The 20,592-nt window shown below is 41.1% G+C and overlaps 1 protein-coding gene across 2 annotated transcripts in view; it reads right to left on the bottom strand.

Annotated features, from left to right (window-relative positions):
- FSTL4 (follistatin like 4) overlaps positions 1-20,592 on the bottom strand; it is a 182,426-nt gene that overhangs the window by 10,963 nt on the left and 150,871 nt on the right. Inside the window, exons 7-10 of one of the 2 annotated variants that reach the window (XM_008495471.2) lie at positions 12,355-12,475; positions 5,845-6,006; positions 4,763-4,897; positions 3,278-3,304 (exon numbers count right to left, since the gene is read on the bottom strand). In XM_008495471.2, coding sequence (XP_008493693.2) covers positions 3,278-3,304; positions 4,763-4,897; positions 5,845-6,006; positions 12,355-12,475 — 445 coding nt within the window. The remainder of the gene's footprint in view (positions 1-3,277; positions 3,305-4,762; positions 4,898-5,844; positions 6,007-12,354; positions 12,476-20,592) is intronic. The other variant, XM_008495472.2, reaches the window with a different exon arrangement.

Raw genomic sequence — 20,592 nt, 5'->3', positions numbered from 1 at the left:
GCTGAGCCCAGTCCAATGAGGGTGTGTTTATAAACTTCACACCTTCATTAGTCACCAGAAGACTTCCATAATAATCTTATCATCCCCAGTAGGCTTAGAGTTAGTGACTTGGCAAGTGCCACCACTCATTTTACAGCAAAATGAGTGCATGGTTTTTTTTTTTCAGAATGTTTTAAACTTGATAGAAATTACCAACCACATTCAGGCCCTTTCTTTTTAAAAAAGCTCATCACTTGAAGTGAAAATGCTTTTTCAGAGAGTAATTTTCACTGATTTTCAGGCAAAGCAGGATATTACTGGAGAAACCAGATGTTTTATTGTGCTTTAGGAAGTATTTGCCAAGTCTTGGCTGGGGAATATCTCTAAAGAATCTCTTGGCCATGGGCAACACAGACTCCACTCTTGGTTACACTGCTTCAGCTCCTCACTCTGGGGAATTATTTCAGTTCTGAGGTGGGCACTGGAGAATTATGCTCAGTTGTATCATTTCTATTAGTGAGGTAAGTTCTAGATTGGGCCCTACAAGGTTTTTCTTTCTTCCCCTTTATCTGAAGATGTGTCAGGCTGGATGACACAACGAGATCAAAAGGCTTTATATCTCGTCTGTATAAAAACCCTAATATAGCAAAAGCCCCATAAAAGCCAGGCAGGGTCTGCTAAACCTAACAGCTCCTAGTTGAACCATTCCAGACGAATCTGACTCCAACATCTTTATTTTTTCCAACCAGGAAAACACCTGATGACAACAAGAGTTTTCTTCATCTGAGGAGCACAACCTCCATCTGAGTGCACATTCCTATTTCCTTCCTTTGCAATCAAAGGGCAAATTTGTCACAGTCCCTCCTCTCATCTGATACCTGAATAAGCTTCCTCCATTTAATCTCAACACTTGGAACTCTTTTTGAGCCTAAATGTGGTAACAAAAAGGCTTTCAGCTTTTTAAGTGCACACATTTATAGCTGGTGATTGCCTGCTGGCACCGTATGCTCCCTTTATCCAGCTTTAAAGAAAGCAACACTCACTGCAGAAATGAACACAGCATGAAAACAAATTCCCCCCCTACATTCAGGCTACTTGTAGGTTGTTTTGGGTTTTTTTTATGCTGTACAAAATGAAAAACTAGTTTGTACACTGACTCAATACTGCACATGCTTCCAGTTCCATCTTTAACTGGCTGCACAACTCATTTCTTGAGGCTTGACTTGTGTGTGGTCTGTGAAAGGTTTTGGGAACAGACTGATAGACTGCCTTTGAGAACAACCAAGTACTTGTGTTAAAACACTGCCTTGCAGCACTAGGTTGTTCAAGGCAATATTCCGTCCAGGCATTTTCCCAAGAGCTTTAGTTACAGCAGCCCTTGAGGGTGTGAAGTTGTGATCACTTGAAAGGAGCTCAAGTCTACCAATCCCTTTGTTACCATTGCCACTCACACAGAAGTTTTCATTTGAACTGAAAGAACACATTAAGAATGTAAAATCAAAACTATCATTTCTCTCTCCCTGCCTTCTCTGTGCCAAGATTTCACATTCCAAAGTATGTTCGACGGATTCTTTTGTCCAAATTACTGCGTGGATCAAACGCTGCAAAACAACCCAGGCAGGGGAATAAAACTGCTCTGAAGATCCTGAATTGCTCAGAAACATCAATAGTACATCTGCTTTCACTGCCCATGTTTTCTCTGTACACATTGCTTATGCTATTATTTAAAATGTGCAAGGTTGAGAAGCAGTGAGTCCATATTGTTCAGCAGGATTAAAGTAAGACTTTGGGAGCTGTTCTTCAAATACTACTGTATTTATGCAGCTGGTGGGGTTATCCAACTACTTTAAAACAGCAGCATAAGGGTATAAAAAACTGCCCTGGAGCATCATGTAGATGATGCTGGACTGCTCAGATTAAGGTTTCACTGGACTGCACTTCAGATTTCACTCCTGAGCAGAAGGGAAATAGCATTTCTTAGTGCCCATAATGCCACTTGCTGGAACCTCAGCAGTGGAGATGTTCTTCAGTGCTACACACTAAATACTTGCAGGTGGCAAGTTTGGCAACAAAGGCTGGAGAAGTGTTTGAAGTGGCCACACCACATCTCACAACCTCCAGTCAGCTGTGTCGGCTGCATGAACAGGTCCATGTTGGGTGTTAGCATCACTAAGGGATGGTGCTTTCCCTCTGCCCCTAAAATCCTTCAGGCCAAGCCACAGCAACCCAGAAAGCTCCAAACATGAAGCTCAGCCATCATTTTGGGTACCTGGAGGCTTATGAAAGGGTCCCTGCAGGCTTCAAAGGCAGAAGGCAGAGTGATTTTTCCAGCCCTCCCCTGAGGAGCAGCAGGAGGGGACAGAGTGGGCAGGGGAACAGGGTTGAGAGGAATTTGGGTGTGAACACAGCACCTTCTCTACAAGATTGGAAGGACCTGTAGGTCTCAGTTTCCTCACACACAAGCTGCAGACCTAAGAACTGGCACATCCCTCAGGTGAGATGCTTGAGTTCCTTGGGCCCTTGCATCATGTGTCTTCCTGTGCCTTTTGGAAATTATGACAGCACAAGCATGCACACAATAATATCCATTTTCATTTCAAGTGCTTCCTTATCTTTGAGTCAATTAGCAATTTAGAATGTTTTGCTTTTTTTTTTTTTTTTTCCTAAATTGGCTTCCAAGATACACAGATATTGACCTTGCACGGGGCACGCCACAAATCTGATCAAACTGGAGATCTTAACTGCCAATTAAACCAAGGAGAAATGGGGCAACCTTTACCCTGCATCGATTTAAAGGACAGAGGGAAGCAAAACCTATTGTGGGGTTTTGATTTGTCTAGCAGTCAAGAGCACAATTTCTGTTGCTCACCTCATGAATATCAATATGTGCTACTGAGGAGGAAGGGCTCGAATTACTTGCTTAAAAATGCAGTGTATTGAATTCATGTCTTCCTTGTTCAATTATGGTAATTTGGGAGCACATCTGACACTTGTGCAATGCAACTTGAGAATCTCAAGCTACTCCCACTGGTGGCAGTTTATGGAGAATTCCCATTTTAACATAATTCATGGTCATCTATTATTTCATAGCAGGAAAACATAAAAAGCTGTAAGTTTAAATTAGGAGCCTGACGTCTGATTTGAATTGTTTAACTTTGAAATGTCTGCTCTGTCCCTAATCTGGGAAGTGTGGAAGTTGGTAAGAGTTAGTGGGAAGGCAGTGGAGAATGGCCCATCATGGAATTATTAAAGCAGACAAGCACATTATCACTACAACAAAAGAACTTTACTGCAGTACCTTCCTCTCGCCACAGTATGTTTGCAACTGCAGCACCAGAAATTGGGGAAGCCAGAACACAATCAGGAAACAAAACAAAAGAAACAACGTCAAAATTTCCATCGTAGTAAATCACTGGATTAATATTTCTTGTTAACAAGAGCTGTTCAATTGGTGAAAACGCTGTAATTCAAATCAAAACACCGTTCAAATAAAACACCAGGAGAAAAAGAGATTTCCCAAAGACATTTCCTCCTGCTAGAGACAATTCCAAAACTCGGAGATGGGAGAAGTCCTCACTGAAATGAAGCCAGTGTTAACCTGTGCAAAGATCAAAGTCTTACTAAAGAGAAGATGTTATCTGAGAATGCATTGGGAGGCACAGCACAGGCTGTGCTACTCTGTACAGGTTCAATAAGCAAACACAACATCCTTCAGAAGGCTGAGTCTGGCAGTTCCAGCGCCTTCCCACTTTGCTGCATTTCTCCTGGGAATTTCATGCACCTACATTCTCTTTTTGGATTCAAATACTCTGTGCAACTACATCAGCATTTGAATTTCTCTTTAAGATCCATCCAATTATTTCTCAACACACTGTAATTTCTCTTGCTCAAGTATTCGAGGGGAAACGACTGATATTAACAAGAGTACATAAATCTTCTTAATGAGGAATAGAATATATTTTCCAAAGAATCACCACGAGAGCCATATTTATGGCCAACTTCCTTTTCAATTCTTGCTTTCCATTAACAGCCAGAAAAGTAGGAAAAATCCCACTTGCACCTTTTAGTATCACCATGAACCCAGACAAAAAGACAGAGGAATTAGGAAGGATCAGGCCTCTGGGAGTTTTTCCACTGGGGCAACTAATCACCTTCTCTATTAATTGTGTTTTGGGGACAGTGCAGTGAAGATAACACTGCTGCACTCCTCTGGGGAGACACGTAGCTAGGAGTGCCTGGAAGAATATTTGTCTTTGAAGTGAAAGATAATTTCACACCAAGGGAAATCTCTTTTGCTAGTTAGCGATGTAAATGCAGGTAAAATAAATAATTCAATCAGAACAGTTTTCAAGCAGCTAAATATTTGAGAACTTTCCACTCATAATTGGCTTTCAAAGAAGAAACCTCATGCAGAAATCAATGAAATCTATTTCCTGAAACCACATATAATTTGACAAATCATTAAGTCTTGGATTCTTTTATACCTCAAACTATTGCCAGTTTGCTACTCTAGTAAAGATGTTACCCGTGGAACCTCCAGAACAATTCTGACAGATAAAAGGCAGACTCATCCCAGATCAGGAGAGTTTTTTCCCTTCCCAAAACACTGATCAAAGCACAGACAAAACTCTCATTACCTTACAATTAAGAGTCCAACACATCACATGCAATGGACTTAACTATTAAACTGCATGTACACCATTGCATTGAAACACTCTTTAAAGAAATAACTAAGGAACAATTAGGAAGAAATGGGAATAAATACATGGGAAATGAAACTTACGGGTTTTTCTCGCCGAGTCTTCGATGAAAAGTGAGGAAATGTCCTCATCCACTCCCACCTCATTTTTAGCAATGCAGGTGTAGGCACCAGTGTCTTCATAACGAACACTACTGATGTGAAGTTCACTTCCATTTGCTGTAAGAAAGACACCCAGAAACAGTGTTTTTCTCTCCTTAATTGTCTTCTGTAACTGCAGCTGCCCAGTGATGGCCTCACAGGGTGGTTTCACCCCACGGTGGTTCCCCATACATCAGTAAAGAGACATGGGGCATCCTCTTGAGAGCTGATGTTTTTCCATCTTTTCAGGAGCCCATTCATGATCAAAGAACAATCCCAAATGCAAAAAATAAATTATATTTCATTTATTTCTTCTTTTAAAAAACAAAGTGCCTTTGCCTTTAGCTGAGAAAAAATTCACTTCAGTGTTGCAAATCGTTTTCCATTGGATCACCAAAACCCTGGGCTTTGTCAAGGGTCTCTGTCTAGTTCCTCCTAGCATCTGGCTTTCTGGAGTGGGAGTGTTGCCTAAAACTTTTGGGAGATTTTGAGATATGGCATCGAACCATGCAGGGACATCTGTCTTACCAACAACTGCTGCACTACAGCCAGACAGGGAGGGGGTGGGGAGTATTTTAATATTTTTACAGAGAAAACTGTAAATCAGTATTTTTTGCCTTTCCTCATGCCTGTTGCAGCCTAATTTGAACAAGAGGAGCCCAGAGCCTGATTCCCTTTGCAGAGACGGGTGGGGATGATGGATGAACTGCATGGTTCTCCACTTGCACCCAATATTCCTGAGCAACTAATTCCATGTCTTTATTTCTCTTCCCAGCCACACACAAAGGCAAGGCAGTGTAGAACCAGGGATGCTGTCTTTTAACAGAAGGCTACCACTTAGATCAATCCATACTGCATTTCCCCAGAAATTCCCAGGAGAAAGAGATAAAAAAAGGAAGAACAGGGCTTTGCAGCCCCAACAAGGGTGGCTTAGTGAAAATCCAAGAACTCCTAGTTGAAAGGGAGAAATAATCTCCCATAATCCCCCTCCACAATACTTTAATTAATCAAAATTCTGTACTCACCTAGGAGCATTAATTGTTTGGATAGTTTTGGCAGGATATCCATGCCATTCTTCAGCCAGGTAATTCGGGGATTAGGGATGCCTTCGGCGTGACACTTGAGGCTCGCTGACACCCCGGGCTCCTGGGCCTGAGTTTCAGGGTAGACCCGGATCACGGGTGGCACTGTGGGAAACAAGGAATTGGTGACATTCCAGTCTCCCACCCCATGGCTTGAGAGCTGTGGCTGTCACACAGCACTGGGAAGAGGGGATCTCAGCACTGGTGGGGAATGAGCAACCTCCAGCCTTAGGGCAACTTCCAGGATTTGATTTGATTTTGTATTTACCCCCTTTTTTTTTTTTTTTTCATTAAGGGACTGAGCTTAAATGAGGTTGGGTTAAAACCCAACATATTATTTCAACTAAATATCCACCAGAAAATCACCTGTACGTTCATTACTGGTTATGCTGAACAGAAAAAAAAGTGTTTAGAAATCACTTTTTTCCCCCAAGTAGTTTTCAAACTGTGACTTGCTCTGTGTTTCAGGAAGCTCTGTCAAACTATTTAACATACACAATTGACCTACTAATTATATTACAATTTCAGACTTGTTCATTGATTTTCAATCATGTTGCCTTCATTCCTCAAATCAACAAGGCTTAATATCACCCCAGCAACTGCTGGCAATTTACTCACATCCTTTAAAGAGAATTTTTTCAATATTGCAATATCCATGAAGATCAGCAGGCTGCTTCTTCCTTTCATCTCAAGGGACATAAGAAAAGCAAACCTGAAGATGGTTGAAAGCATTGGAAGGGCTTCTGTGTTTCAGAATCAAGTAGTCAACTTTTTTGCCAGATTAAGAGATTTTGGGGCTGATGCTGTAACTGCTGGAAGGTCAAAGTCACTGGTTTTCCACTGGAAATTACTGGTTTAAGGTACGTAAGTCTGTGTTTTTATACAGCCCATCCCCAGGACTGGCAAAACTCAATTGACTGAACAGTTGCTTTAAAGTAAAATGAAATCTGTGTTTGCAGCTTGCCATGTGTCTCTAGATCCATATGGGGATGGTTTAAATAATTACATTCACTGGAATATACTTTCCATTTCCACTTTCTTATGGCTCTTACCAGAGAGATTTATTTTACTTCTGTCTTAACTACCAGCTTGCCAAGTATTAACCAGAGTTGAGTCATCAGCTTGGATGGAAATCAGCCAAGACAGAAAGCCCTCAAGTCTACTTGGCTTTTACAGCTTTAAAACCCAGAGATTGTTCAAATGTAATCAGAGAGGAAATGCTGGAGGCAACTGGAGAGACAAAAAATGGAGACTTTTAGCAGGGGAATGGCTTTAAACTCCAGCTCTGCACTGGATGTGTGGGCTTATTCCCTCAGCTTCTGTTTTACTGCTCTGAGCCAGTGTCTCCAGGCATGATAGGATAAAGACAGTAATTCCTGTCCACTTTGACAGAATTTTATGAAGGTCCTGCACCCAATGCTTCTCTCACCTATGATTTGCTTGCTGCTGGTAGCACTTTTAGAAAAGATTTGGAAACTGAGCTCCATTAAAAGCCTCCATTCTGTCTCCTAGAGGAGTGGCTTGTTTCCTACAAATGCTGAGGAAAAACACTGCAATTTACCCAAGCAGCTCCCCAAACCCTGGTGAAATCATCAGGCAGTCAGTACATGATGTCCCCAGCTACTTTCTTCATCCTTAACCTGCCTTTTCTAGTCCAAAAGCAACACTGACCCTCTCTGCCTGCCTGGTTCCAGGTGAGATGGAGATGTCCCACCTGAGCTCAAGCCCTTCTCTAGCAGCTCCCCAATGGGCAAAGGCACCAGGGCTGTTTTACCCCAACCCTCATGGTGTTTTCTCACCCACCAGCTCTTAACAGAGACAGAGCCCATCCCAGACACCACCTATTTAAAACACAGGAGATTTCTTTGGCAAAAAGAAGCCCCGGGGTCCCAGCCACCAAATCAATGTTCTGCAGGAAAATTAGCTGGACTTGAAATTACAGCAAGGTGGCTTTTCAGCAATGATGAATAAGCAAAATGCTTGTTTTCACCTACAAAAATACGTGTTGCATCTCCGTGCCTGCTCTTTTATAATTTGCCTCCTCCTCCAGTTTGATAAACTTTTTATTTCTTCTCCCTTGTCTTCCATAATTCACTGCACTGGCAAATTAGTGCATGCAACTGCCTTGTGATAACAGCAAACTGCAGAATGCAGTTTTATTGCCCTTGCTACAAATTAATACATTCCAAGTAAGCACATTTTACTTGAAACTTGCAAAGATTTCAGCTCCAGACCCCGGAATATATGGATAATCCTCTGCTATTTCCCTTGGTGAATATACATCATTGCTAACCATTACTGTGTCTGCAGCCAAAGGTAATATAAAAATGCTATTATCTTAAGCAAAGTAGGAAAAAAGAGGCATTCAAAGAAGTAAGAGATGGGGTAGATTGCCTGCTGCTGCATTCTGAGCAGTACCTTCCTCATGAGCAGCCTGATTCATGACAATAAAACAGCACAGGTAATAAAGCACAGGATGAGCACAGATGGTGGTATCAAACCCCAAAGCCATCCATTGCTGCTCAAGAACATCCATACTCCAAGGATTAATAATAATTACTGGATTAATAATATCCTTGAGATGTTTCAATCTTCCCACTTACGATTTGAAAGGAGTTTGCAGCATTTTAAGTTTTCTGTTTTCAGCCACGTTGAAAAGAAAAAAAAACCAAAAACCATGCCACAAACATCTTTAAAATATGTCTCTGTTACTGGAAAATTTGTCCTATTGGACCCTTATAATTGGGTCGAGGATTGAATGGCTTTTTAAAACCCTTTTCAAGAAATACAACATTCTCATTTACGCTGATGTTTTCCAGAGTGCAAGGACCAAAGGAAAGGATGCCCTACACTCAGCAGCTTCTTGATTTGCAGACTCTCAGTTTGCATAGTTTATTACAATTTTATGAGATTCTTTATCCCCAGCAGCTCTTTATCCTCTTGGAAGTGATAAATGGCTTTTCCTCCCTACAGCTAGTGCATGCTGTACATATTTCCCAAGCAATATCCACAGGTAGGAGAGAACATAACTTCCCCACTGTTCTTGCCTTCTCCTGATCAAAGATACCAGCACGTGGGATGAATTTTTCATTCTTAATCTTTGTGCTGCCTTTCAGGAGGTTCTTTTCCTCCAAAGACATTGAAATGCAGCTGTACCAACAGACCAACTTCAAGTCACTGCTGGGAATTTTGAGATTGATGAGCTCAACCCAAACATACAACATCAAAAGTCAGATGTAAGCTGCATTTCATGTGTGTCCTTTAGGAGGTTTTTTTCCCCCAGAAGATGTAAACCAGTGGTTTGGGGCATTCACAGAATCCCACACTGGTTTGGGTTGGAAGGGACCCAGTTCCAGTCCTCCTGCCATGGGCAGGGACACTTTCTAGTGGACCAGGTTGCTCCAACACAGCCTTGAACAAGCATCTGGTGGATCAGTACCTGCCCATCTTCAGCAGGATTTGATTGTGATGAACAGATTTATTCCTTCAGCAAGAAAGGAAACAGCTGTGAAAACATCCTAGGCTGAAAGGAAAGCTTTCTATGGGTAAATCAAACTTTCCTTAGTCTGGAATACGTTCAACTAGAGCTCTGAATCTCAGAAACTTGATTTGGTCAAAATTAGTCTCTATTTAAGCTTAGATTTCCTAATTTCCTTTATCACCTAAATCAATGAGCAGCTACATGCCATTATGGTCTGAAAAGTGACAAGTTCTAAAAAGAGACAAAGGAGGAGGTAAGATAAAAATGATATAGTGGATAGAAGCATATTAAGAGGGGGCATATAACAAGGATCAGGTTCTTTTAAGGAGAAAAAGGCAATAAAGGGAAAATAGTTTGCAAGCTGGACTGATGGGAACTGTAAGCCAGGGCCCAGGTGGTATAAAAAAGGCTCAAATGACACTGGAAGAGTTACTGCAGCTTTGAAAAACATTGAATTAACTGAAACAGAGTTTAAATGTTGGGACCTGGCTGCACAGACACAGGGAGCTTGGGAAGGGTCAGGGATAAACATTTACACTCCCAGTTAGTTCTCGCTTCTTCTACTCTTTCCTGATAGAAAAACTCAGATTTTTCTTCTCCATTAAAAGGAAAAACAAAAGAATTTTGGGCATCCCATAGACTAAACCAGAAAAACAACCTGTGCTTTTGATGTTCCAATGTATATCAGTCCTTCCCTGGAGGAGCCAGGCAAGCAGACCCACGAGCACTGGCTGACTTGGTTCTGTCACATTCTCTTACAGTTTTAGTCAAACACAGAAAAGCAACAAGAAAACCTCCCGTGTTGAAGATGGAGTTTTGTGTTTGATATAGCCAGAGAGAGAGAGAGAGAATCCCCAGTGCTGAACAGAGCCCATCAACTCTACTTAGATTCTCAGCATCTTCACTCAATTCAGCTCGGCTCAGTTTCTTCCCTCAACTCCTGTCAAGAGAAATTCCTCAATTTGTCCTTTAAGTTAGTAAAAAAAAAAAAAAAAGAGCAGGACTTCCTGAGCTGGGCTCTCCTGTGGAAACCTCAGCACACATCTGAAGGGAAGCAACATTGTCCTTTCATCAGGGTCATCACCCCAACATCACTTGCTGGAGGAAGCCAAGACACAGGCAGAAAAGGAGAGAATTTAGTGGGTAGCCACATCAAAAACTGCAAAACCCTTTTTCTGCAAAGCCTGACGGCTCAGATGGGAATATCAGCTGCTGTAAGGCAAGGATTTCTTGAATCATGCCTCTTGTCACATTTGTCTGTGTTTAATATCTCTAGTTTTGAGCAAATCTGGTTCCGAGTTCTGATTTTAATCAGCTCTGATCTAAGCTCTTGGTTCAAAGAGCTAAAAGTGATGAGCACAAATCTTCTCCTATTACCTCCTCAGCTTCTTGTTCCCAGGGAGCATTAATATCTCATGTTTAATTACTGGATTTAGCTAGCAGGACTGGACAAGGGGGGTGTAGTGTTTTCCAGCAACCATGGGTTGATGGCAGAATCCGTGGCCTTTTTTTGTAGCGTTTAATGACTATAAAACAACCTTAAAAAGTCAACATGGAGAGAGGGGTTTTTATTATAATAGTGTTCTTGTATTAATAAGAAAACCAGCATGCAGCTGTGGGGTGAAACTTCTTTTAAAAAAGAAAATGGGATCTCTCAACAAGAAGCTAAATCTAAGTGGCAGCCGTGAGTCCGAAACCACCCAAGCCCTCCCCACACTCCAGCCTCTGACTCTGGTTTGAGCTTCCAAGCCTCTGGGCCTTATAATCTCAGTGATGATAAAGTCTCCATTGTTGCTTGCCAACTAAACTCCATTCAGGCTTCCTAATATATCACATAATATACCCAGGATTAAGTTGTTAGCTCGCTTTTCTTTCAACTGCCATTCATCAACCAAATAGCACTTTGAGGAAGGAAACCTATTTTCCCTGCTGCAGCATGCACAATCTAGTTATCCCCATTGCTGAGACTTTACACTTACTGTCTCAAAAGATGACAAATTGTTATATAGGAACATTAAGTCAGGTTTCATTCCAATCAATTGGATGCCTCGTGCTCTCCTTGGGGTACTCGCTGTAGGTGGGGAGCACTTAAAATATGGCCAAGAGACCTGAGCTGCAGTCAAACCCCTCTCTAGCAACCTGCACGTAGCTGTCTGCTCTTAGCACTGACACCTCTCCCTTCTAGAGGTCTGCACCCATCCAGAGAAAGAACTAAATATTAATTTTTTCCTTATCATATAGCCCTGTAAAAAAGCTACTGAATTTTCCTGTAAAATAAGCACCAGATTATGTCAAAATCTGCCCACAGTGAGCACCAGGTTACCCTGTCTCCTATTCTGCAGATAGTCAGGCCAGAAGAAAGATAGGAAATGCCTGGATATAAATTCCAGCAGGTGCAAATGATGGGCTCAGGGATGGGGGTGAAGGAAGCTGCTGGAACGTGGCCCCTGTGATTCTCCCACCTGCAAAATGCTTTGCCCTCATTTTACAAGCCAGTGGGCCACATCTACAGCCAATGTAAACAGCCCTCAGATAACCAAGCTGACTACAGCCAGATAGTAATCTGACCTCTAGCTGGGAATTAGGTAGTTTTGAAACCTCTGTGCTGTATTTATTTCAACATCCTGGGCTATTCCAGGCAACAGATGGGATTTGCTGGAAGATGAAATTCTGTGTGTTGACGAAAGCACTCATTAGTCTAAGAGGTGCTTTGAAACACTGGTCTATAACTCAATGGCCATGTTATTGACAGCTTGTTGTACCATTAGGATACCTCCAGAAGCCCAGGTAATCCTACACCTCCCCCTTTGGTACTTTGCTTTTTGATCGCCCGTGTGACAGCGCGAGTGAGCGAACCCCAAGTGAGCTGCGTTTGTTCTCCTACCCCCACCAGCTGGGGAGCAAATGAGATGAAGAGACAATTTTGCTTACAGGAACGTCTTCATGGATTGTCATAGATGCCATTTACTAACCATTCACCTGAAGGATGTGGGTCTGATACAGCTCTTCGTAGCCGTAGGCATGACAGGTGTAATTGCCCATGTGAATAGTTGTTACCTTGGTGATGTAGAGGGAATCGTCTTCTCCAAAATCCTGCAGGTAACAAAACAAAACAATAAAAAAGAGACAGAAAAGGTGCCTTATTATTTGGTAAGAATCCTTTAAGCACCATGTGAAGGGAGGCTGCCTGTTCAGTGGTGTTGACAGCACTGCAGCTGGGGAACACAGCTTGAATTTTGAGCAGGATTCTTTGCAAGTTCATAAATCAACATGCAGGGAGAAAATGAGCAGCAATTTTAAGAGGAAGGCAAAGTAACTCATCTGAGAACATGAACTTTTGTGCTGGTTGCTAACAAGGTGCTCTCTGCACATAAAAAGATGGCAGTTTCCAACTGTTTAATTTATGGGTGAATTTAATATCTACCTGTTAACCTCGGGTGCATAAAATGCTGACTTCTGGGGGGGTTAAGGTTTCCTTTATCTGTGCTGCTTCTCTGAAAATGTAACCTTGAGACTCGGTGAGAAAGAACTGAAACTGTCACTTACCACAGACAATATCCTGGGAAGAAGACAAAAAGCATTTTCTCAAAGAAACTTGTTTTCATCTGTAACTACTTTACGAGTAGCTTGCTTTACCCCCTTCATCCTCCTCGATCTGCTCCTGCATCTCTTCCAAGTTTTGATCAGAGATGGGGAGAATATGAGCTAGTAGAGAGGTTTTGGCACTTCAATATGTCATGTAAGTGCCTTGCTTAGGATTTTATTTCAAATTACAGTTACCAGAACCACAGCACTGATGGGTATATGAAGCAGCTTCTCTTGTTACTCCATTAATGTTTTAGGGTTTTTGCAGCTCTAGGATTCTTCTACTTCCATGAAAGCCCAGAAGAAAACATTTAAAAACCAGTTCATTAACTCAAGGAATGATTTTTAACTAACTCCACGCTAAATTAAACTCTTTGCAGACTTTTACTTCCAAAGTATGGTAAAATTCAACTAAGAAACAGGGTGGCAGAAACCTGGTAGGACTGGGGGGGATGCTGAGAGGGTTTTTGCTCCTGAAAACCCAAAGGCTTATTTCTAAATTTCTATTCTGTAGGCAGAAAAGCAGCCTGCAGCCAAAGGGCAGGCAGGGAGAAGGGAAGTTTGGGAACCTGAGTGATTTTTAGGCATGACTGAGAGGAAACACTGAGAAAAACAGAGTTCAAAAGCAGGACAACACCTCCTCCCCAAGCACAGACAGTGATGTGAGAATGTATAGACATGACCACCCTGACCCTGCTGCTTCAGGCATGTGTTCTATCAACCTGAAAATGTATGAAAAGTTATGAAGACTAAAAGTAAATCCATAGATAAGCCCAAGATTCATTATCTATAATCAAAAGCTTCTCAGATATTGCTGCCACCTCGGGTGTCAGACGGATCTGGCATCCTCACTATGGGTTAAGCTGGTTAAGGTACCCGAAACATAGCAAATATCTCCTACAAAAATCCCATTTCAAGCATCTGCCTGCCTTCTGGTCAGCTAGATCTTTCCTGACAAAAAGCAAAGATGCATGAGAAACCACAAATGGAAAAGATATCAACCCTGTACAAATGGTATTTGCGTGAGATAGAGAAAACGCCTGCACTGGAGGGGACATAACAACAGTTTTTAAAGTTAATCCCAAAGCAACTCAAATTGAGTTTAGATCAATAAAAGCAGGAGGGCTACTTTTATGGAATGATTTATAAAGAGCTGTGGAAAAACTGGACAATAAAATTGTTGCTCTTTTAAGTATGCTGCTTCCTTTAAGATAGCTCAGAAAAACTATTATGAATGCTTGGTTTGTGCTCTGTAATTGTCTTTTTATGGACGATCTGTTTTTTTTTCCAATGCATACAGAATGTATTTATATAAGTAAAGACCCTTGAAAAAACAAACTGATGTAAGATTGCAACATTACTCTCTTCCTCTCTAAGAGCATCTCTCTTGTAAAGAGAAACCTAGATTGCTAAAAGCCTGGTTTATGACTTTTAAAAACTACTTTCTGACTTCTTATACTTAAAAAAAGGTTTTCAAAGATGATTCAGGTTAACAGCACATCACTTCTTGCAGGCAGAGAAGGAAATTATCTGCCCTGCATTAGACCTTACACACACAGTAAATCCACGTGAGCACCAGATTAGTGAGAAGAGGCAGCAGTGGATGTGGGAAGGGAGATGTGATGATAAAATTAAGTTTGACATTGAGTCCTTTTTGTTACAAAAACTTCTCTAACAAATTAATGACCCTTCCTGGGTGTTTTCTTTATTGCAGCTCAAGGTTCCTCCTTGGTTTTCCCTGTAGATATAATCACTGTGTTTGGATTTGATTTATATGTGTGTGCGTTCTAATGCACGAGCACTTGTTGTGTAGAGTTTAGAAAGGTGTATTTGGAAATGCTGTAAAAACCCAAGGCCTAGAGCATTAGGAAATGATGAATCTTCGATTTTTTTAACAGCTCCCAACTCAGTATTTCTGGCAGAGATCCCTGGGACCTGGCTCTCCCCCTTCAGGAGCTTCCACCAGCAGCTCCAGCTCAGCTCCTGCCACTACCCCGGACTAAAGAGAGTGGGAGTTACCACTGACAGTCAATAAGGGCTTCTTGCCTCTAAAAAAATGGTAAGTGGGAGCTCTTTGAACAAAAGTTCTCCAAAACTGTTCAGCACAAAACATTTTTTGAGACTCCAGTTCTGAGTTCCATCCCTCCTGTCAAACCACCAACACAAAACCTTGCTGGGAGAACTGGGAGGGGAGAGGATGGGGTGGGCAAGGGGAGGGGAAGAATTCATGCTGGAAAAAAAAGGAAGATTAACCACTCCTTGTGTGCTTTGACTTTTTTTTTTTTTTTTTTTTCAGAAGGCTTTTGCTTGAAAAGCCAGGTTTCCAAGTCACCAGGTGCCTGAAAGCAGGGAGAGGGAACCATAAACATCTATAAAAATGATGTAAAGTCATTCTTCTCTCCCTAAAACCATCCCACCTTTAAAGCAGAGCACCTCAGGGCTGTCCAGGACTGGCAGTGATTGCTGCACATCCCCTGGGAGCTGGGGCTGCCCTGCTCCTACCCTTAGCAATGCACAACCTTAAGCTGAAAAGGTATTTTTCCATCTTTGTCCCTGACAAAGCAGAGGTGACCCAGAGAAAGGCAGAAAAGTAACTTGTAGCACATGGTTTTCCTTCCTTATCCCAGAAGAGGAATTTTCTTCTGAGGAAGAAGAAACAGAAGTAATGAAAATGTATGAATAAGATACAGAAATGCTTAAAACTCCCCCAAACTTAGGGGAGGTTGGATGAGATGACCTTTAGAGGTCCCTTCCAACCCAAACTGTTCTATGAAACTGATGAGTTTGCATCCAAGCAGCCAGATAAGGATAAGGTGTTCATCACATCTATTTTATGAATTTCATTATAAAATAACATTACACATTCTGGTAAAAAAAAAAAATAAATCAGCAGGCTGTGCTTATAATTGATAAGGTCGACCAGTGGCAGATGATAAATTGACTTCTCCAGCAGTTTGTCTCATGTTTCCTTTCCCTCTTCAGAACAAAAAGTTATCTGCCCTTCACAAGCTTCTTTTATGTCTTCTAGTTACCCTTCAAACAAAGGACTGATTAAGTGACCCCAGAATACATTTTAACTTTTCAACACTAAACTAAAAAGAATGCATCACCTTGCATTTTAAATTGGTAACAGCCCAGTAAAGCTGGGGAAAAAAAATGAGAAAGAAGAAGTTGCTGCTGCACACACTCAATTTGATAAAATAACAAAGCAGATCCTACAAAATGGGTATGTACTTTTTGGGGTATTGTATTTCCTTTCCATCAGTACTGATTACCCAAGGTATCAGTCTCTCTAAAGAGAAGATTTTTCATATTTATTTATCCCATTCCTCCCTTCTAATGCATTCCCTGGCCGTGCAATCTGCTGCAGCTCAGAGACACCGTGCTAGGAAATGGGGAAAACATTGCAGCCAGCTTGTAAATCTCCTTCACATTCTGTCTCAAGTGAAATCCAATATGTGACTGCAATGCCACAAATCTCCCACCCTGACACCCAGGAGCACAGAGAGGAGGAGGAGGAGCCCCCATTAACCCAGGGCTGCTGAGCTGGTGGCCAAGGATGATGCCAAAGGTTGGTGGCAGTGGTCACTCTCTTTTCTTCTTCCCATTTCAGATTTTTTTTTTTTTAGATTTTTTTTTCTAACACATCTTAGGGTTGGTCTGACACAGGATGGAAATGTATTAAAAACCCTTTTAATTTTTGGTGAAGTTTCTTATTTCCCAGGAATTTTGAGAGGAATTAGTACAAATTAAATTGAGGGTTATTATTTTTAGGATAACTAAAACTAAACTAAACTAAACCTATTATTTTTAGGATAACTTCCAGTTATTTAAGAAAAAAAAATAAAATAACACTTTGAATAGGAAGATGGAGCAGAAAAACAAGTCCCAGTGGCACAAACCTCATCTCCAAGCACCCCTCCCATGGCAGTATGGTGTCTGTCCAGCTCAAGCCACTTTCTTTTTTTTAATTATTATTATCCAGCTAACTTTTAAACCCTTCCCTTTCAGCTCTTTCTATCAAGCCCAGGAAAGCTGACAGCCTTCCCTACCAACAAAACCAGTCCTGGCACTGAGACTGTTCTAGTGTTACTGGTTTTCCACTAGATGACAAACACCATCCTTATCTCCCAGTGACCAACACGCTGACAACTCCAGTCACTGGGAGATGCTTTATTCCAGCATCCAATAAATGCTGGAAATGCATTTATTGTTAAAGGGCTGTTAAAAAAATCTTGCCTGATCCTCAGGGTCCCAGAAATCTCTGAGAATGTTTACAGGATTCTAAAACAAAATGTACCCAAGCATTTAATGAGATGATTATTATGCAAAATCTACCACAATGGCTATCACTTTGGAAATTACTTCTCCTTGCTAATCAACTGCCTCTGATCTTTTTTACAATAGATTCATGAGTGATTCAGATAAAAATAATAAAAACTGAATTAGTCATGGGCTCTTGAATCACTTTCTTTGGTGCTTTTAGTAATTCATTCCCAAGACAAGCTGAGAACTTGTGCTTCATCAATATTATTTGGGTTTGGTTTTATACATTCTATCACTTCAGTAATTTACATGGAGAAAAAATTCAGCCTTAAGCAAATGCCAGAAAACCTCTTGCAAACACGGCCTGATGGGGCATTCATTTAGCTTTTCTTGGGTTTTTTATGCTCAAGGAATTTAGCCCAACATAAGACTTTGCCAGTGAGCCAACAAAGTTTCTGGAATACATGGAAATGAACTTCTTGGATAGTTGGGCAATTATAGCATAGAGAAAAATGAGTAACTTTACAACCTGAGAAACTCAGAGGCAACACAATAAGGAAAATCAATGGTAGATCATCTGACCAGAGCTGCTGAAAGGGAGGAGTTGGTATAGTGGGGATTTAGTGAAATGTTTCTTTTAAATATCTACTGGACACTTCAGAAAAAGGCAAGACCACGACTGAGCAGGTAAGAAGCAACAGTGGGAGGAAATTATATCAATACACTCCCATTTTTTAAATGCATTTTTAATAAAAACTATGCCAGTCTTGTTCCCTAAATACTTCCAAGCAGCTGGGCTCACTCCTTTCTTCTTGCTCTAAAAAATGCCAGCAAACCAAAAACCCCCCAAAATAACCTCCAGCTCCAGAAGAAACAAACTATTTAGGAATGTGAAGCCTTCTACTCCACTGGTTCTTTAGGAGGAGGTGAGCAACTCCCCTGTCTCTGTTAAGGTATTTCTGCACTTTTAATAATTGCCTACAAGGTTTGGTTTGTGAGCCACAAATGAGCTGTTCCACTGAGATAAAAAGCAGATTTGAGTTCTGTGATCTTCATTCTAGCAAAGTGAGAAATTATAGGCTCGTTCTGAAAATAAGTATTAATTTTCCACTTAACCTCTAGTTTAGAGCCTCCAAAGACCCAAGATGCTGCAAGCACTCTGCAATTTCTTAAACTTTGACTTGACAGGGGAAAAAAATTGTGGCAGAAATGAAAAAAATCTGCATGATCTGTAATGAAAAGCTTCTCTTTGAACTTAATGGTCTAATGAAGATTTGAGGTGCAGTGTATGGGTTAATAGGAAATGAAGACTGAAAGATACTCCTGAATTTCTCTCAGACCTCCCTGCCTTACACAAGGTAATTCACCCAATTCTTATCTACCTGTGCTCCATAACATTTATTTTCTTACACTTACAGCCTCTTCTCTCTTGTTTGAGGATGCTTTGGTCGTGCTTCTGGAGGCTAAACTTTGGTTTGTAAGTGTAAATATGTTTTTCTCTGCAAATGATGGCAAATCAGGTGAAACATCACATTTTAAGTACTGAATAAACACATGGGACTCCACGAGGAGCTGATTATATTTTCAAATTGTTTTTATATGCCACATATTTGGCAAAAACATACTGCTTGTTCTAGGGGACAAAAGGATATTATTGTGGAAGATGACACATTTGAAGCACTTTTTTTCTAATTGGAAATCAATCTCCAGCCATCACAATCTCAATAGTTTAAGCTCCATGACTGGCATTTTCTGCATGGGAAAAGCAGATGTGACCTAAGTAAAGCTGCAAAGAGATTTCTAATGGAAAAATAACATGGCTGGGTAATTTATGGATAAATGATATTTCTATGCTAAAACCAATCTTAAATGTTTGCAAGAAAAATCATTTAATTACATGTACTATTAAGATGGCTCTTTTGCAATGGCTCTGTGACAACACATTAACAGAGTTCCTCAGAGACAGGCAAAGACAAATTATTAATAATGTTGCTTATGAAAGCTTCTGATTAAGAGAGCAATGAAACATTATTAATATTTTGTTGCCAATCAAGACATTACATAAAAAAGATTTAAGTAATGCACTTCAACAACCAGGCTTTATAGTAATGTTCAACCTTTCAGTTCTGTATAAATTGAGGATTATCCAGGGTTTTTTTGACCATCTTTGTCACTTCTACTATTAATATGGGACACAGCCAACCTTCTCGTATCACATTTGCCAAGAATCTGGAGAGGATAAAGCCATGAAGGGCTTTTCAACACTGTGCTTCTCTCACACCTTCTTGGAAGGATTCTGATTCTTCCAGAGCTGGGCTTAATTTTCATCTGATTTCTCGAATTAGCATTTAGAAGAGAAAGAGTTTAATTGAAATACAATCCGAGGATTTTTCCAAGTGTGTGCCTATATACTGTAGGTTTGTCTGTGATTACCACCACGCCGGGAGCAGAGAGGATTTTCTTGAAGTTAAAAAGGTACAATTAATCTCCTGTTGCACTCCCAATTAGCCAAATTGCTCCCCTTATTGTGGGAAGCAGAAACGCAATCGAGTTTCTGCTCAAGGCACGCGAGAAGAAAACTGAAGTAATTTAATTACTTGACTTCAAGTGCATTAAGGAGCACACTGCCTTTCCTTTCCTGCTGTCAATGACTGTAAATAGATTATTGTTTAATGTGAATTCCTGTACCCAGGAGAGGTTGGAGCTTTGTAGCATCTGCTGCCACCCACTCCACCCCAGCCCACGGTTGTGCGTGGCTCCACGTGTCTTCCCAGTGCACACCTCAAAGCAAAAGTTTCTGCTACTTTTTCAACTTGGCATTAATCAAAATACAAAGACTGGATTTACCTCTTCATCCCTGCTAGGAACAGGGGTTTCAGACACGGAGGTGCCCATCCTAGGCAGCCAGAGAGGGGACAAACCTGAGTCCTACAGACTGCCCACAGCAGAAGAGGGAAAATAAAGATAATTCCCCCACTCTGGCACCTCAAGCAACCAGACCAGAACACAGATGGCAGTGATATAAACAGAACCTCAAAAACTTTAATTAAAGATGAAAAAGGTGTGGAGGTGTTTATTAGAATAAAGAAAAAGTGATGTGCCCTAGTAGTAGGTGTTATGTGATGAGGTGATAGAGGTCACAAACAGACACGTGGAACATTAAAATTGAAACATAAATCCTGCTTTTCCTTGCATAAGAGTCCCAGAGTGCTCCTTTGATTCAGGTCACTATTCTAACCCCAGAACTGATGGATTTCTCTACAAAATCTGGTCAGGTCCAGCAGCTTGGGGCTGGCTGTGAGATCTTGTGCATCCTCTGTAGGGCTCCTGCCTAGTCCTGTGCCAAGCCTGCAGTGGGA

The sequence above is a fragment of the Calypte anna genome, chromosome 13 (assembly GCF_003957555.1).
Source record: "Calypte anna isolate BGI_N300 chromosome 13, bCalAnn1_v1.p, whole genome shotgun sequence".
NCBI lineage: Eukaryota > Metazoa > Chordata > Aves > Apodiformes > Trochilidae > Calypte > Calypte anna.
The sequence above is the reverse complement of the archived record's forward strand: the minus strand, read 5'-3'. Positions and strand labels throughout refer to the sequence as shown.